The 18,637-nt window shown below is 51.1% G+C and overlaps 1 protein-coding gene across 2 annotated transcripts; it reads left to right on the forward strand.

The window, feature by feature from the left end:
- The first annotated feature begins 1,963 nt into the window (after positions 1-1,963).
- Positions 1,964-14,988, forward strand: LOC137158771 (ras-related protein Rab-4B). 2 transcript variants are annotated; one of them, XM_067556644.1, is made up of 8 exons: positions 1,964-2,144; positions 9,282-9,362; positions 10,915-11,029; positions 11,600-11,662; positions 12,238-12,392; positions 12,947-13,042; positions 13,930-14,072; positions 14,569-14,988. In XM_067556644.1, the coding sequence occupies exons 1-7, from the start codon at positions 2,129-2,131 to the stop codon at positions 14,043-14,045; spliced, it is 642 nt and encodes a 213-aa protein (XP_067412745.1). In that variant the 5' UTR covers positions 1,964-2,128; the 3' UTR covers positions 14,046-14,072; positions 14,569-14,988. The 2 variants fall into 2 exon arrangements, with proteins under 2 accessions (XP_067412745.1, XP_067412744.1); XM_067556643.1 differs by having other exon boundaries at positions 1,966-2,144; positions 14,503-14,988.
- The last annotated feature ends 3,649 nt before the right edge of the window (positions 14,989-18,637 follow it).

An 18,637-nucleotide genomic window follows, 5' to 3' on the forward strand; every position in this document is an offset into this window, starting at 1 on the left:
ATGAGACCTGCTCCCAGCCCAGGATGTGGGGAAGTGTCTGGGATCCGAGCCAGGCCTGCCCTGGGTGCCTGGCGAGGGGGATGCAGGAGGCACCTGGGCTCAGGTCTCCAGGCCATGGAGAACCACAGCTGAGATGAAAGAGCCGTGGGTGGCCAGCCAAGGGCTCCCTCTGCAGTTGGCAACCCCCCCGAACTCTGGGGTCTGACCGAGGCAGCTGCTTCTCCCGGACACGTTCCAGCCACAGCGTCATTAGCTTCATGGCCAAGAGAGGGCCAGGGCCTTGTTCAAAGATGAAGCACAAATGGGGATAGAACCCAAGAGTCTTAGCTCCCAGACTACTCTGCTCTAACCACTAGACCCCAATTCCCTCCCAGAGCTGCTGGGGCTAGAACCCAGGAGTCCTGGCTCCCAGCCCCATTCCATCCCTTGCTCAGAGGCAATGCCATGGTGGCATTGGCCTGGATTCCCTGCACCCAGTGGGTACCTGTGCCTTGGGTCTGTTGTCCCCTCCTCCTGGCAGCCCATAGGCAGCTTCCATCGACTGCCAGGAGGCAGGTGTGGGCGGGGAGAGGCACCCGATTGGCTGAGGCACTCTCAGAGCCAGGGCACCCCTCTCATGTTTGCATAATGGGCTCTTGGCTCCACAGGGGCAAGCAGCTGGGCTGGAGGTGGCAACTGGGCCCACATGGTCCCTGTGGGGCTGTGGGCAGTTCCCAGGGCAAGAGGGAGCCCAGGGAGGCTGGCACGTGGGGGATGCTGTGGTATGTGCACTGGGATCCCTGGCGTTCAAGGGCTCTGCTTTTCTGGAGGCTGGTCTCAGGAGGGATCCAGAAAGGCTGGTATAAACAGCCTCTTGCGCCCCACCCCAGAGGTGGCTGCATCTCAGTGCTGGGTGCCCAATTCAGTGCAGAGTTGCTGTACAACTGTCCTGCTCCACACCTAACGATGGCTGCATTTCCTTGATGGCTGGGAGATCCCTCTGTCGCTGCAGCCCACCCTGGAGATAGCTTCATCTCAGTGCTGGGCAAAGCGAATCCTGTTTCTAAACTCCATGGAGATGGCTGAAGAGGGAGTCTCAGAGCAGCCTGGAGCCGGGAGATCCTGGCTTCTAATCCTGCTTTCAACACCAATTCTCCCTTGTGGACTTTGTTCCTTCCATTGCTCAGTGCCTCAGTTTCCTCACCTGGGATGCAATGTGCTTTCCTAGCTCCTGGACAGGTCTGGAGAGTGAAGGTGAATGCCTGGGAGATGCTTTTGGGGCAGAAAGGTGCTGTGGAAATATCAGATCCACACACCGCCCCCAACCCTTTGGGACAGAAAGAGGAGCTTGTATGGGGATTAAAAAGAAAGCTGACTAGCCTCCCCTCCCCTGCCACTGCCAGCCCCATGCAGGGCTCTGGCCTGACAGGAACCCCCTGGGGAGGGGTGAAGCAGAGCTGGATTTAATTCATCAGACCCCTCTTGGCACAGCTGGGCTTGCTCAGGTTTCCTCAGTAGCTGGTGTGGGCCCCCAGGAAAGCAATTTGGGGAGTGGCCAAATCTCAGTGGAGGGTGGAGCCTGGGCTCTGGGACACTTTGCAGTTGTGGAGGGTCTGAGCCTGTGGCATTTGCTGGGGGGGGTTTCCCATTGGCAGCAAAGGGGGCTGGGATCAGGCTGGGTGCCCCTGTGGGGCTCCTTGGATTGGGGGTCCTGCCAGGCTGCTGGGATAATTTAGAGCAGCCTCTTTGCTGCTCCCCATAGACACGTGTGGTCTAATCCCAGTCCCCTGCTCTAACCACTAGACAACACTGCTCTCCCCTCCGGAGCTGGGGCTCTGCTGGCCCTCTGCTCTAACCATTCGACCCCCACCCCCGCGCTCGGAATAGAACCCCGGAGTCCTCGCTCCCGGACCCCCGCCCGTCCTTTCCCCTCTAAGCCCCACCCCCGTGTGACGTCAGACGCACGCCGGCGTTTGCACGCACGAACCCGGAAGCGCCTCCACCCGGACCCGGCCGGCCGCGGGTTACCGGGCGCCGCCATATTGGCGGATCCTGGGCGCCGCCATATCGCCCCCGCGGCCCCTCGGCAGCTCCCCGGTGTCGGCGGCGGCGATTGCAGGAGGCGGCAGCAGCAGCGCCAGCCCCAGCCATGTCCGAGAGCTACGGTCAGCGGGGCGGCGTGGGGGCGGGGCCTGTGTGTGTGGGGGGAGGGGCGAGCGGTGTCCGGAGGGTGCTGGGGGGCGGGGGCTGACCTGGGGGTGCCTGGCATGCGGTGGGGGGGCATCGAGGGGGCCTGAGGCAGGGTTGTGGGGGAGGGGGTTACCCTGGGGGCGGAGGCAGAGGTGGGGGAGGGGGTTACCCTGGGGCGGAGGCAGAGGTGGGGGAGGAGGTTACCCTGGGGGTGATGGGGCGTTGCACCGGGGGGGGAGGTGCCAAACGTACAGTCGTGTCAGGAGAGGAGGGATGGGGGTTCCTGTAGTGAGGGGGAGGGGGGCTGCAGTGCTGAAGCTGACCCCCTCTGGTCCCAGGGCGAGGGGGATTCCGGGTCCCGCTGATTTGCTCAGGGTTGGTAATGTTGCCCTGGACTCGGAAATCCTCCCCAGCGCAGTGCGCTTGGCCAGCTGTAGCAGTTGTGTGTGATCCCAGACGAAACAGGGCTGGGAAAAGTCCCTGGAGCCCAGCAGGCCCTGCCCTTGGAATTGACCGCCTTGGTGTGTGAATCACACCTGACAGTTGTACACACACCCAAGCAGGATTTACCTGGGGTGTGTCTGTCACTAGAAACCTCTTTTGGTGAGGGACCAGGTGTAGCAGAGTTGGATCTGGGAGCCAGTTGTTTAGTAATGAAAGGAGATAAAGTAAATACTGTATTTTTCAAATGGGGTGGTGGGACAGGAGAGCTGTTGAATTTCTGTGCTGGGGGGGTCTGCCCGTGTTCGTCAAGGAGTGTTTATTTCACGCCATCAGCTAATGTTCTGCCCACAGCCCTCGCTGGCTTGAATGACCTGAAATGGGGGGGGGATGGAGTGGTTACATGGCATGCTTTGGTATTTAAGCATCGGATTTGAACTCTTCTTCCCCCCCCACCCTAAAAAAAAAAAAAAATCCTGGGCATCCCAGATCCAAATCCTCATGGGATTGATTCATCTTTCCTGGGTGGGGAGATGGCACACAGATCTCTGAGTTCTATTTCCAGGACTAACATTTCCCCGTTCCTGGTTTCCACTGCAGGCATTGCATTTCAGGGGCCCTGTATGTGCACAGAGGTGCTCGGAACGATAGGGATGGGTGCTAACATAAGAACCTAGACAAGATCTGCCTTTTTTCCCCTCCTCATCCACCTTGGCCAGTCACTTCCACCTGTGCGGGAAAAACCACCATCCTGCTTCTTAGGGATGTCTACACCAGGAGTTATTTCTCCTTAACCTCATATGTGGGGACTCTTTTTCTGGAATAAGTGTCTTGTTCTGAATTAAGTTAAAGTGGCTAAGGTAATTTGGAGTAAGGCCTGGTCTGCACTTAAAAGTTGTCAATGTAGCTATGCCGATGTTACTTTTCAGCATAGCCCAGGCCTGTATGGGAGTGAGCAGCTGCTAGGAACATGTAATGGGTGATGATAACACACATGGGTGCTGCTAGCATTAAAAAATAAAATCTTTAGGCCTTGTCTATATGCGTGCCTTGCAGTGCTTTAACTGTGCTGGTAAAGTTAAACCCTATTGGTCTAATCTTATTTAGCTGAGGTCTTATTTATCTGAGGTTAGTCCTGCTTTGAGCAGGGGGTTGGACTAGATGACCTCCTGAGGTCCCTTCCAACTCTGATTCTATAATCAAAGCTGTACAAACCCTCTAGCGTTGATGCAGTTATTCCAGGATGGTTTATTTCCATATGGGAAGGAGCATAAGTTCTACAGGTATAAAGGCTGGCCTACACTACAAAGTTAGGTTGACCTAGCTGCATTGCCTGGGGGTGTGAAAAATTCACTCCCCTGAGAGACATGGTTAAAGTGACCTAAACCTCCGTGCAGATGTTGCTTGGTCAGTGAAAGAATTCTGCTGTCTTTCGGAGAGGTGGATTAACTACAGGTATGCCTTCCATAGCCGTAGTGTCTCAGCTACAGCGACACAGCTGTACCCCACTGTACCCTTATCCCAGTATAACTGTTCATGCGATGTGTTGAGCTAGTATCAGTAATAATCAGTAGTATCAGTTATTGTGTAAGTAACACAAATAAAATACCTCCCCGCCCCCCAGCTGACACAGTTATATGATACAAAAGCTGAATAGACCAGGACTCTGACCTTTGCTACTGGGCAGTTCAAGAGGATGAAGAGTTTGTCCAGGGGCAACTTTAAAATCACCTTTGTCTGAAAACTTCTTGCTCACGGTGTTCCAGTATCTCTGGAGTGACTTGCTGAAAGTCTGGGGAAATCTCTTTTCACTTGTTTTTCTTTGTGCCTTTGGCAGCACTTTGCATATTATCAGTTTCCCCTGTTTACTCGGTACTTGCTGTTGACTTTGTGATGTGTTCTGCAGCAGCAAAGACTATGATATGATGCGTGAAAAATGTGATCATGAAACCGCAGTTGGCAGAGAGCTGCAGGTGCAATGTCTGAAACTACTTTGAACTCAGTAATAGCCTAGAATTTCAAGATAACAGAGTTCCTTTTAAACTTGGCACAAGGGTTTTTGTTTACTGTGCCCAGGTTTGCCTTTGAGGCGTAGCCCAGTGGTTTTCAGATGGGGAGATAACATTAAGTTCTTCTGGTTTCTTCAAGTTCTTTAGCATCAAGCTGTTTCTGGAAAAGCAACATCCAAAATGTTTTCCCTGTAAACAAGGTAATAATGGGACCTAAATAATTGAAGGAAGCTTGTTTTGCTTAATGGTAGAAACCTTTCTCTCAAAGCTAGCACTGATGGTTTTAGAAGTGTTCCCTGTACACAAAACACAAGTGGTTTGGCTAAGCTTCTGATCCGAGATGGCATTTGTAATCCCAATTCTCTGGTGACTCAATTATTTTGCTGCTTAAACTTTTAAAATTTAACTTACCTTCTGATAATGGTGCCCCCCCCCCCAAAAAAAAAAAAAAAAAAGAAAAAAAAAGAGACCAGATGGACTTCTGAAGTGCAGGAAGATAACTTAAATATGGTTAGAATTGAGGCAGTTTTTATTGTGAATAAACCTTCCTAGATATTTTCAGCTAGTTAGACCCACAATTGAGTGATTTATTTTTTTGTGTATTTTTTTTTAATAGTGGTACAAAATATAATAGACTCCAGGAACTCAATCTGTTTAGCCTTCTCTTTGTTAAAGTAAAGGGGGACTAGATCAGTCTATAAGTACTGACATGGGGATCAAACATTTGCTACTGGGCTCTTCAGTCTAGTAGATCTCAGTAGGCTGAGACCATGGCACATCATGAGCAGTACTGTCTCATTTTTTCCTTATATTCTCCCCTCCCCCCCACCTGGACTGCCTGTTGTCTCTTGTCTTATGTTGTACAGTGCCTGACACATTGAAGAGCTGGCCATTGCTGGACACAGGTGGCTGACATGGCTGGAGCCCTGGTCAGACCTGATCTAGCTATGCTCCGCGCTCCTGTGCAAGAGAGCGAGTGGTACCGTGAAACCGCCCCAGTTGAATATGCTGAGCCGAGAGTAAACACGCAGCCTGACTTGGGAATGGTGACGTGGACCTGGTGAGAGGGTGGGACTCAGACTCAGTTCTCTGCTGTCCACTGACTCCCTGTGTGACTGTAAGCAAGCCCCTCCCCTGTTGTGTGCCTCAGTCTCCCCATCTGTAAAATGCTTTTCTGCCAGCAGATGGGTTTTAAAGATCTAGGTGCTCAAATGCCACAGTCATGGGGCCAAACTACACGTACTAAGACTTTTTTTTTGCCCAATGTGTTCTTAATGGAGCGATTGCCCAGGTGAGGAATTGGTTTAAAATAGAACTGAACTTGACAGTACTTGTACAGTAAAGTCACCATCACCAGATCCAAATACTGGGATAGATGGTCCTTTGGAATGGGAGTCCATGTGAATATCGGGGTAGATGGTCCTTGTGGATGGGAATCTTCACAAGCAGGGATTCTCTTTTTATTGTATGGAGCAGTGTTTGTTCGTCAACCTTCTCTGGGTGGCAACCCCTCCAGTCAAAAATGGTCATGACCACCCTCCTCCTTATATTTATTATATTAATATTCTATTATATTTGATACATTTTTACATATATATAATAATGAGAATAAATCTCTCTAATTTGAGTGTCAAGAGGCTGGCCGAGCATGCTTGACCTGGAAGGGTAAAGGTGTGTGGAGAGTGGTGGAGTGAGAGTTTCTTGCCTTTAGATTGGAACAGAATTGTCAATGCTTTATGGCCCCCCCGCTTCCCTTCCACAATGGCCTTTAGTTGTGATCTGTCAGTAGAGTAGCACGGATGTGGTTTTTGATGGTGGCAGTGACTCTTGCTTAAAATACTTCTAAATGTGCCCCTCTGTTAAATTAAAGAAAGTGTTAGATTCATAAATAAAGCTCCAGTGATTGGGATTTAAAAACAACAACTTATACAACATGTGAGTCTGAAGGCTGGTCTACGCTGGGAACTTAGGTTGGCATAGCTACGTGTCTCAGGAGTGTGAAGAATCCACCCCCAAGAGACGTAGTTAAGCCAACCTGACCCTGTGTAGATGGGGCTAGCTCGATGGAAGAATTCTTCTGTTGACCTAGTTACCATCTCTCGGGGAGGTGAATTACCTACGCGAACGGGAGAACCCCTCCTATCAGTGTAGGTGGTGTCTATACTGAAGCGCTACAGTGGTGAAAATTAGTGGTTTAAGTGTAGACATGCCTGGAATTTCAGAAAATTGACCTCTCTCTATCCATTTATGTTGCCCACAAAACAAAGGTCCATTCGCTGTCTGGCTTCTTCTCCTGAGGCCTCTGAGGAATTTATTTCTCTTCCTCATTCAGAAATGATATTCCGAGATGCATGAATGTTTAATAGCCACTTAGTGTGTGTGTGTGTTTTGCCTAATGTTTTCACTTGGCAGTGGCACTGGTGCCAGTCTCCGAAAATGTTGGCCAAGGACTCCCAAGAGATCTGTAATATCTAGGTAGTGTAGATAAGCTCAGTTTTAAGATCCCCTCTGTGTCACTTGTATGGGCAGGGGGAGCAGAGGAAGGGGGTTTTCAAAGAGACAATGTGGTCCAGTGGGTAGGGCACTAGACTGGGTATCGGGACACCTGGGTTCTGTCCGTGGCACTGCAGTCAGAGTAGATGGACACATGCTAGCTTTAATCTAGCTAGCACGGCCAAAAAAAGCAGTGAAGCCATGGCAGCTTGACCTTCAGTGGGTCGTACCAGGTGCCCAGAACCCCGGTGCATGGACTGACGATGCTAGCTTATTCCTCTTCCCAAGTGGCAGTATGTCACGCTGTGTGACTGGGCCATGCTAGGAGTGGGGTTGTACCACTGTAACTAGACTGGCATAGTTAAAATGGCACAGCTTTTGCAGGTAGATAAGGCCTTTTTTTGTGTGCTTGTGGCACCACACAGAATGGGGTCTCTAGGCCTTGCCATCATGCCACTGCTAACCGAGCAAACTGGCAACTGAGCCCTGCCCAGGGACCAGAAGGAACTGGCTCTGGCTGGTGTCTGCAGAGAGCATATGGGACTTCAGCCCAAGAGATCCCTGTGGAGGCTATTGTAATGGGAGGCTTTCGGAGGGAAGGTTCTGTCTAGTGTCCAGCCACGGGCTGGGGGAAGGTGCGGAGTTCCCTGGGAAATCTATTGGTCTGTTCAGTTTCTCAGTCAACCATGTGCTTTGTGTCTGTCTTTCCCTTCTGACCGTGGCGAGAACCACCCCTGAGTTCTTGGCAAAGTGCATTTAGCTCTGGTGAATGGCCGAGGGCTGTGTCTAGGGCCTGAATGTCCCTGAACGCAGTGGACATGCAGTCTGCCTGTGCTCCTGTGTCAGAGATCCAGCACGTGGTACAGGGCAGCCTGGTCTCAGCTAGGCAAGGCAGGCACTTACAGAGGAACTGCCAGGCTGGAGTCTGTCTCGGCCTGTCGTCTGTCTCTGACAGCGGTTGGTGCTAGGTGCTTCAAGGACAGCAGCAGCCGTGGGATAATCTGTCCCCATGTTATGTCCCATTCTGGTTTCTAATAGCTACCTTAAACCCTGAGGTAAGAGGAGGGGTAATAACCCTTCTAAAATGTTCTTTAACTATAACAACTCTAGCTATTCTTGGTATGCATATAAATGTCTGGTCTCTTCTTGTATCTTGCCTCCACAACTTCATGTGGCAGAGAGTTCCACCGTCTAATCGTGTTGTGTGGAAAAAGTGTGTCCTTTGGCCAGTTTTTATCTGCCACCATTTAATCACAGTGGAGTCCCATTGTTCTTGGAGTGACAAGCCCAGGGAAATGGAAACTCCTGATCTCCCTTCTCTAGGCCAGTCATTTTATCACATTCCCTCCTGCTTGTCTCCTTTCTAAGATAATCAGTCCTAGTGTCTTCACAGGACTGTTGGTCCAGACCCTTGGTCATTCTGGCTGGGCTCCTGTGAATCCCCTTTAATTCTGTAATAACCTCACCACCTGCCAGTAAGACTTACAGGGGATTTGAACCTGTGATCTCACATGCTCTATAGGGGCAGGCTCTTAACCCTATCCCCTAGGGGCCTCTCTCTGGGCTGAGCTGCATCCTTTCTCTGCTCTGCCTGCCAGTGTGGGTTGTTAGTAAAGGGCTGCCCCTGCACTGCAGTAACCCTGTGCACACCTGGCTGCTGGAAACCACTGTAGCTTTCGCTGACGTGCAGTTTGCGGAACGATTGTGCCCGATCTTGTGTCAGTGCCGAGGTGTGAGCAGAAGGGAGATTTTTAATGCAGAACGGCATGCATATAATGGTGTAGTTAGTTAAGTGGTGCCGAAAGATGCCACGCTGAGATCAGGCCCCCACTGTGTCGAGCGCCGTATGTGCACCAAGGACGAGACTATCCCTGCCTCGGTGAGCTTACAGTCTAACTAGACAAGATAAAGATGGGCAAAAGGAAGTGTCCTTGTGTCTTTTACTGAGGCACAGAGAAATGAAGTGACTTGCTAAGGTCATATGGTGAGTTTGACACAGAGGAGCATTGAACTTAATGTTTCTCTGTGCAAGTTTTTAAAGAATGATTGAGAAAATACTATGCTTTTTAGACACCTCACCAGACCCCTTAAACAGAACATGCTATCTATTTCCCATGCACCCCATGACACGCTTGAATGTGTTACCATTATGGTTATTTTGCTCTTCAGATTTCCTCTTCAAGTTCCTTGTGATAGGAAGTGCCGGTACTGGGAAGTCCTGTCTCCTCCATCAGTTTATAGAGAATAAATGTAAGTAGCTTGTTCTTTAATGTTGCCAATATTCTTATTTATTGGCAATGATTTCTGTTTTGATCCAGTGTGTTTCCTAATTTCTGCTATCCTCCAATTCTCATCCAAAAGAAAATATCCTGCTGCACAATAGTTGCCAGAAAAAGCAATTGAATTTGCATTGTGGTCTGTTCTGTAGCTCCAAAAATGTTGCCTTTTACAAAAGAAACACTTTGGAAATAGTGGGAATTTTCACATCCAAATATGTGAAACTTCAAAGTTGTGAGGTAGATTTTTTGTTGTTGTTGTTGTCACGATAGTTTTTAAACTTCATGGTTCTTGAAAACCCTCTTCCTATATTTTTTTGAATGGGAAAAATGAAACTGATCGACTAGCCTAACTGGAAATGAAATACAAAACCCCTCCTCCTTTGTGGTTTTCATTGCAAATGTCTATGCACAGCCCTGGCTTCCTCTCTGTTTTTAGCAAATTACAAAATTATATTTTAAAAGGACTTCCTTTGTCGGTAAAGAATCCATTTAGAGCTTGATTTTCACACATTATTGTGTAATAGGTTAACTGTACCAAGGAAATGAAAAGGGTGCTTAGCATGTCAGCTCTTTGTGGCAAAAACACACATAAATCCAACGTGACTCACCATGTGAACAGATTTGTCTTGGATTATGACAGCTGCCGGTATTAGATTTTAAGCTCCCGTGGTGTGGTGTGGCATTCCTGTTGCTTTCTGTTTAGGTGACATAACTTCTGGGGGACTTGAAATGGGCTGGGAAACTGCATGTCCGCTGTGGCTCAGAACCCTTCGTGCCTCTGCGCTGTCTTGGCTATGAGCAGGGCCCTGTGAAAACCATAAAATTAGCTCAGTATGGCCAATTTTCCAAGAGCGGGGAGGCGGAAGCAGGTGTCTGTGTGTGCAGGTCTCCTGCTTGTGGCAGTTCATAGCGTGCGGCAGCATCATATCGGAGCAGTGGTTTGGGATTTGGTGGCTGGTTTTATGCGAGGCACAGTAGCCCATGCTGCTGCCTCATGGAACATGCGCTACAAGCTGCTCTGACCAGGAGATCTACATGCATGGCTGCCTGCTTCCACCTGCCGGCTGTTGGAAAAGTCACTGCAGTTTGGGGGAGGCTCGGTGACCATGGACGTTCTACTAAATCCCATCCTTTACCTGTGACGCTGCCTTGAACTAAACAAAAAGGTGCAGTTTTCTTAGTGCCTGAATTATGAACTGTTTAAAATAAAAACACTGCAGCATGTGCTTAAGTCAAGGGAGGGAGCCTGGGCTGGGATAGCAGGGGGCAGTGGGTTGGGATTGAGAGGCACCGGCAGAGCTATGAAGGGAAAGCTTTTTTGCATTGTACATCTGTCTTGCTAATATTGTATCCCTTCAGATTCATAAGCAGACTGGAGGGTTCAGCTGTTTAAACTGAATTAATTGCATCTACACTTAGATCCAGCCTCGCTGTTTTGGAGCGGCTTATTCCTTGTACCCAATTCGTAACTGACCGACTGCATTCTCTTTAAGTCACTTACTGGGGATCTCTCCCTTCTCCAGTCAAACAGGATTCTAATCACACGATTGGAGTGGAGTTTGGGTCAAAGGTTGTTAACGTCGGTGGAAAAACGGTGAAACTGCAGATCTGGGATACAGCAGGACAAGAACGGTTTAGGTAAAAGAAAAAAGATACATATTTTTTTCTTTCTCTCTCCCTCTCTCTGTATATAGAATGAATACAAATTTGAAATGTCCCTGGACTAACTTCCAAGAAATGCATGGTGTGGCAGCTAGCTTTCCAGGCTAAATCTAGAGCAAAGATCCCCAAACTGTGGGGGCATGGCCGGGCCATGGCCAGACCCCACGGAGGGCAAGGAGGAAGCGCCACCCAGCCCCACTCTGTCCCGAGGAGCCAGCCCCACTGGCCCTGTCCATTCTGGAGTGGCAGTCAGTCCCCAACCTATGCGGTGCTTGTCCTGAGACCTTCACCCAACCCCTGCTTACACAGGCTGTTCTCCCAGTCTGCCCCTGGCCGTCTGTCCTTATGCAGAGCTGATCCGAAATAGCCGTTTTGTCTTTCAGCTGCTCGGCCAGGCGGGGATGGGACGTCACAGCTCCTTTTGCTGTGAGCTCTAGCTGGCGCCGGGAGCCCTTCGGAAGGGAGGCGTCCCCAGCCACGCGTGTCCCAGCGAGTTCCCTGGCACCTGCTTGTGCTAATGTTTGAGTCTCTTTCCTCTCCCTCTAGGTCGGTGACAAGGAGCTACTACCGTGGCGCTGCTGGGGCACTGCTAGTGTATGACATCACCAGGTGAGTGTCTCCGGCAGCTCCCGCCCGTGGGGACACCGGCCAGGGGTGGCGATGAACCGGAGAGATCTCCTGGCTGTCATTCAGAGTGAACGGCACTGGGGACCCCCTCCTTCCCTGGGGCTCCAAGGGACAGAGCGAGGTCTCTGCATCCCGGGCAGATGGACAGACAGAACTAGATTAAAACAAAAGACGCTGAACCAGAACAAGCCCCTCTTGTCCCTGGATAAGCATCGGCTTGGGGAGTTGTACCAGTGCAACCATAGAGGCCGCGCCAGACAGGTCCAGTTCTGCCCATCGACTTCCCCACGTAGAAAAGCCTTCCAGCTTTCTGATCCATTCGGCCCTGCTCTGCTTATTCCTCTGGCAGGCTTCAGACGTGATTCTGGCTATCCCAACCCTGCTGCAGGGATGAGATGGAAGTGAGCCCTATACCTTGGGGTTTAGGAGAGCTGGGACTAGGCAGTCTTGTGGGAGAGCCCTTCATCTGCGGTGGGGGGTTGGAGTGAGTCCCTAAACTGGGATTTGCGAGAAGTGTGTGAGTCCCAGCTGCCCCCCCATTGCCTCCTGTGTTGCAGCCGGGAGACCTACAACGCTCTGACCAACTGGCTGACAGACGCCCGGACTCTTGCCAGCCCCAACATAGTCATAATCCTCTGCGGGAACAAGAAGGATCTGGATGCGGACCGGGAAGTGACCTTCTTGGAAGCCTCCCGCTTCGCTCAGGAGAATGGTAATGAGCCAAGGCCTGGGGGGAGGGGGTGTGTGTGTTTGGGGGGAGGGGTGGGTTGATCATTTCCATGTGGGGCAGAAGGATGTCTTATCCCCAGCCCTTCTCAGGCAGCACATGAAACAAGGTTGAAAACTACCAGGCTAGGAAATGCTTCCCATGGCACTTGCACGTTTGGCCACAAGGGGGGAGCCTGTACTCTGTATTTAGTCCTTTGCGTCAAGCAGCACCAGGTGTGAGAGGAGGAGCACTGGATCGGTGCCCGTTGTACAGTGCCTGGCTCACTCCCCGACTGCTTTTGCCCCAAAGAGGAGAAGACGAGACGCCGGCCAGATCCAAAGGGACCAATGAGTCCGTGCGCTGCAGGACAGCCCTGGTCACTGTTGAAGAGTGAGCCGTTCCATTCCTTGTTGGCGGGGTTGGACCAGAGGAGGGAGTTTCCCTGTCTCACGATGCCCAGATGGGGATGTTCCGTAGTTAGTGCGGTCGCCAGGGTGAATCGTGCTCTGAGCAGTGCGCTGGTTGTCTTCATGCGGTTTCTCTCTCCACCTTGGCAGAACTCATGTTCCTCGAGACCAGTGCGCTGACCGGAGAGAATGTAGAAGAAGCTTTCTTAAAATGTGCAAGGACCATACTGAACAAAATCGAATCAGGTACGAAGGCTCGATGTTGCAGGCACGATCTACCAGAGACCCTGGCTGGTGGCCAAGCGGCACCACTTAGATTGTGTTAAATCCACATGCTTCCCCTTTGAGTGTTTCCAACCTAAATGTGTCAGCTAGGAAGATAAATTAGTTTTTACGAATAATAATAATCATGAGTGATAGAGAGAGATTATGGTACGGGCCCCGGCTGAGATTGGGGGGCCCCCATTGTGCCGGGCGATGTGCGGGCCCCGACTGAGATTGGGGGGCCCCCGTTGTGCCGGGCGCTGTGCGGGCCCTGGCTGAGAGACATTCCTGGGCCCAAAGAGCTCCGTCTAAATAGACAAAGGAAGGATTAGTCACTTTCCAGGTGGAGAACCAAGGCCCAGCAAGAAGCAGGGACTTGCCCCAGATCCCGCAGACCATCTGTGGCAGAGCTGGGAGTTGAACGCGGGACCCTGGCACCTGAGCCGCAAGCCCAGTCATGCTCTGAAATAAGGGCAGGAAGCGCAGTTCTCCAGGACCGCCGAGCTGTCCCACGCCCCCTGAGATCAGTGGGTGCTGCAGGAACTCAGCACGTTAGACTTTCCCAGCCCTTTTGATGTTTGCTCTCGTTACGCTCCCAGCCTGTGGCACCAGCTGCTCCTGTATTGCTCTAACTGCAAGGAGTTATGCTGGAGTCTGTTGTTAAGTGACTGAGCCCAGGAGTTGCCCAGCTCTGAATGAGATGCTGTGCTGAGCCCGTCCTCCTAGAGTCCTGGTAAAGATTCCTCCCTGACAGCCCCACGCGGTCTGGGTGGGGGGCAGATGGTTCAATGGAGGGCGGCATGGGGAGCCGGTTGTGGCCGGTGGCTGGGGTTGTTTCCCCCTTACTGAGTGTTGCTCTGTCTGGCTAGGTGAACTCGACCCGGAGAGGATGGGGTCTGGGATCCAGTATGGTGACTCCTCCTTGCGCCAGCTGAGACAGCCCCGGGGGGCCCAAACACAGAGCAAGCAGCCGTGCAGCTGCTAGAGGTTGTGCCCAGGTGTCTGTCTGCAGGTGAGCTGAGGGGGCTGGGGAGGGCAGTAACCCTTTGTTCCAGGGGGAGAGCCTGGAAACAGCCGTGCGTGCTGGCTCGGGGGCGGATTGTCCAGACCCAAACAACGGACTGTCTGTGGCGCAGGCTTTCTGCAGCCCCGAGGGATGGGGGCAGACTGCCTCCTGCAGCCCCCTGGCAGTGGGGTGGGCCTGGAACCCATGGTGCTGGGCAAATGGAGAGGCAGAAACTTGTCTCCAGTGGCCAGCTCAGAGGCTCCAAGCCCCCTAACTCTCACCCCACCTCCCAGGCAGACGGCTGTCAAATCTCTTAAACCTCCGGGGGACACTTGAGGCCGGGGCTTGGCCATGCCCTGCCCCTTGGGGGTGTGGCTCTGGGACCCTCCCTTGCTCCTTGTCGGGGAGATTGACCTCTCTCCTCTTCTTTCCCCAGCGCTGTACCTTGGCCAGTCTGGATCTCCGGGGCTGAAGCACTTTCCCTCTCCCTTCTCTTCCCCAGGACCATGTGCCTCGCTCGCTGAGCCCCCTGTTTCCCAAGGAGCCCCTCCTCAACCTATGGGCCGCTTGCCCCCTCGACTGATGAGCCCCGGGACCCTGAGTTTACCTCTGTGGTGAACTGCCCGTTTGATTGTATGCAACCGCGGTGGCTGCTGTCACACTTCTTGCCCGCTGCTCGTCCCCTTGGCACCAGAGGCTGGTATGTGCCCGTCTGTCTGACTCACAAATGATGAAGTAATCTGGCCCCGGCCAGCCTCCCGTAGCTAATCTCTGCTCTTTGTGACGCCTCTGGATAGGAGAGTCCCTCTGTGTCAACGCCAGGATGAGAGTGGAGCCTGTTTCTGAGGCACCTTCTCCGTGAGAAATGTTTAATTTGGGGTTGCACTGTCTCTCTGTTCTCAAATAAAATTTTGCACTGCCATGTTGCTTGGAGCTAGGGTGGGGGTTGGCCCTGGGCAGGTGGGAGGTGTCTCTTAGCCGGGCGTGTCACTGAACAGCACGGAGATGGGGTTTGCCTGTGATTAAACCGAAGGCCGCTTGTCTGAGTTATGTCTTCGAATGTAAGCAGGGCGCACGTGGGCTCATGTTAGAAGCTCCCTTCAGCGTGCGGCTTGCTGTGCGGCCTAGGCTGTGGTTGGATTTCTGTTATGCTGTTTTGCTTTCTAATTTTGGTGTCCGTTTCCGCCTCGTCTCTCTTCTTTTCCCAAAGCTGTCGGTTCTGCTAATGAGCACTTTGAGTGCACGCTCTGCTCTGCCCCGGATCGAGTGACGTTACGGTGTAACAGACAGTCGGGGTAGGGTGGAGAGTACATCCCCTTTGAAATACTGTAACTTAATGCTGGACTGTTGATGGCGCCTTTGCCAGACAGGGTCATTACTCTCTCCAGGGGGTGCCAACTCCTTTGACATAGGTGGAAGCTGATCTCAAATGTTTTAGTCTAGGGAAGTGCTGTTGCTACCCATTAAGTCTTTATTTTTGTCTGACTTCCTGCCTTCCCGTGGTGCATGCTGGCTCTGCCGTCATGTTAACTAATGCGGAGCTGTGACTAACGCTCTGCGGAAGGTTCCCTCTGGCTCCGGTGCTCGTGGGACGCGTTGTGTGCCGAATTCCTTGTGCAGGCGCAGGGATCTACCGACCACGTCTCCCCAGCTGGTATTTAAAACCCCACGGCAGAAAGAACAGCACATCTGCATCTGAAACCAAGTGACCTAATGGCCGGGAAAGTCCTGGTCCATTCAGCTGCAGCCTGAGGCGGGATAACGTCCCGACAGCACATTCCCTTTGAGGGGGCTGGTTTGAATCCGGTCCCATTGGGCAGAGACCAAGGGTCCAATTTTCAAGCTCCGAAGGCCTGTTGCAAGTCAATAGGACTTGGGCTCCTAAATCACTTAGTGCTCTGAACTTTAACTGTCTCTGGCTCTTGTCTAGCCCGTTGGGGCTCTAGTCCAGGGCACGCGTGCCACCACTGGCGCAAGTGGGCCCCCAGCAGGCGGTGAGAGGCTCACCCTGCCGCTGCCTGTCTCTACGTGCCCTGGACAGAGTCTGTCAATCTGGAGCCTTTCGCCAGCCATCGGTGACTCCGGCCCACGGCTGCAGGGTTTGATTTGAAATGGTGACAGCAGCATAAAGCCTAACTGAGCAGCCAGAGCTTGTCTGCTTTGTCCTCCTGCCGTCCCTCGGTGTATTGCCTGCCCCCTCTTCCCCATCCCCATCTCCTCTCCTCCAGTAACAGCCATCTATGGCTCCCTCTTGCAGCTCAGCTGAGATGCCTGGGTTAAGGTCTGGGTCTCACTTTCCTAATCGTCGTATGACCCACATGATCCTCCTGCGTTAACTGCTAAACCAGTGATATTCAATAGGTGGCTCATGGGCCAAATGTGGTCCGCCAGCTCACCTTAAAACCAGTTTATAATTAAATTCACAAACAGCGATGCGCTGCCTATCGCTTTCTTCGTAAATAACTTACTGGATCTTAAGTTCTCGCGGTAGCATCGGCTGTGATTGAGCTAGGCCGCTGCTCCTTTTTTCATTGGTGATGGAAATGGAGCCAAAAACGAATGTGGGTGGGAGTAAACGTTGCAAAGTCGACAGTGAAAAGCGAGCTTTTAACCCAAACTGGACAGTGGATTTTCTTTTGATTAGGCCACCTCACTTCAATGCAAGACCTTTGTGTTTAATATGCCAAACTGCTGTATCCGTCTGTATGGTCGTCAGTGTGAGGCACCACTTTGAATCAAAGCACAGTATCCTCAGCGTGGCCTTTCCTCCTGGCAGTGTTGGAAGAGGTGACAAATTGAAAATGTGAAATCTTCGTATCACACTTCGAATGTCGTTCTCACAGCAGCAGCGACTGCACAGGGAAAAGCAACAGCTGCTTCTCTTCGGATAATGTGGTACTAGCTAAAAAGAGAGAGCTTTTCCTGGCTGCAGAGCTTGTGAAGGAGTACACGCTGGAAATGCGGGAGCAGCTTTCTGCCGGAGATAAAAACAAGGCTGTCATTGTGAACTGTGTGAAGCAAATTCCACTGTTGGATTCCACAACAGTGCGACGGTTGGAGGGAATTTGAGGACAGTTTGCCAGCACTGCTTTCTGATTTAAAAAATGCCAAATACGTGACTCTTGCAGTGGGTGAATCGAATGATTTAAGTGACATTGGCCAGCTGTCGCTGTTTTAGATTTTATGATGGTGAAATTGTCAAGGAAAATTTTTGTGCTGAATACCATTAGAAATCTACACCACAGCTGAGATCGTTTTTGAAAGAAAAAAATGGTTCAGAGCTGCAGAAAGCAAACTTGCTTGTTACGGACGGAGGGCTCCCCATGATGCGGAAAGAGAGAGGCTTTGTTTCACGTTCGGCTGCAACATGCTCTTCATTAAAAATACAGTTCATTGTCTCAGTCACCAGACTGCCCTGTGTGGTAAGTTGTATGGGGACTTGGGGAAAAAAAAAAGGGGGGGGGGGTCTTGGGATGAGATTAATGAACTACATATGCTCAGGCTTGCAACATCGTCTTTTTAACACCTTTACAAGACATTTCAGCCAACTCCAGTGACCTGTTGCAGCACGGTGACAATGGCTGGTTAAGTAGAGGGCGCGTGTTAGAGAGGTTTTGTGCACTTCAGAAAGAAATCATAGAATTTCTTTCAAACCACCAGACCAACAAGGCTTGTGAGTTCCTGGAGTTTATGAAAGATGCCCACTCTTTCACAGGGAGCTTTTCTGAGTGAGATTACTGGTCACTTGAATTCCCTCAACATGCAGCTCCAAGGGCATGCAAGCAAAGTCAGGGATCTGTTTGAAAAAGTGTGCAGCTTTCAGAGGAATCACAGGCAAGATGTTGCACTTTCACCCATTGTGTGTTGTTGCAAGTTCAATGAAAGTGATGCAAGAATTCCTAAACCATCTGATCGGAAATTTTAAAATGCGACTTGAGAATTTTAAAATTCCAAAGGATTTGCTTTTATTTGTGATCCGATGGCCTCTTGCCCTTCTGAAGCAAAGAAGAGTCTTGATTCAATTGATGGTGGTGCCTTCCAGTTAGAAATTGTGAGGCTTCAGAGCTCGGATGTCTTGAAGGCAAAATTCAGAGAAGTGGGACTTGGTGATTTCTAGACTCAACGTGCTGACCAGTTTCAGAACAGCCGGAATCTAGCTATCTATCTTTTAACAATGTTTGGACCAACGTACTTCTGTGAATCTAGGTTTTCTGCTGTGAACATTATTAAAAAAATCAACACAGCAATCGCCTGGCAGATGAGCATCTTCACCAGTGCCTGTGCCTTGCCCTGACTTCCTACAAATCTATCTTGCCAGAGATCATGGAAGTCACCTCTTCCATTAGATTGCCACACACAGGTCATCACGTTGATTTATAAACTTTGTTAAAAGCTAGAAACACTGACACTTATGTTGCAGTCAAGGTCTTTATTTACTGGCAGCTGAAGTGTTGATTTGATTTGATTTTTGTCAGCCTTGTGCACAGATGGCGCGTCTCTCGTCATAATGTTCTCTACCACGAGTAGATCTAATTGAGTATCAGGGTGGAGTCCTGCACATGTCCTGTGTG

This window comes from Emydura macquarii, unplaced genomic scaffold, assembly GCF_026122565.2.
Source record: "Emydura macquarii macquarii isolate MOO-44397 ecotype Brisbane River unplaced genomic scaffold, CSIRO-AGI_Emac_v2 contig_1790, whole genome shotgun sequence".
In the NCBI taxonomy this organism is placed as follows: domain Eukaryota; kingdom Metazoa; phylum Chordata; order Testudines; family Chelidae; genus Emydura; species Emydura macquarii.

Bases quoted from the DNA above. Each gene is read 5' to 3' on its own strand.
- LOC137158771 (XM_067556644.1), top strand. The intron at 9,363-10,914 runs GTAAGTAGCTTG...TCCCTTCTCCAG, and splicing joins TCAGTTTATAGAGAATAAAT to TCAAACAGGATTCTAATCAC. The intron at 11,030-11,599 runs GTAAAAGAAAAA...CTCTCCCTCTAG, and splicing joins GCAGGACAAGAACGGTTTAG to GTCGGTGACAAGGAGCTACT.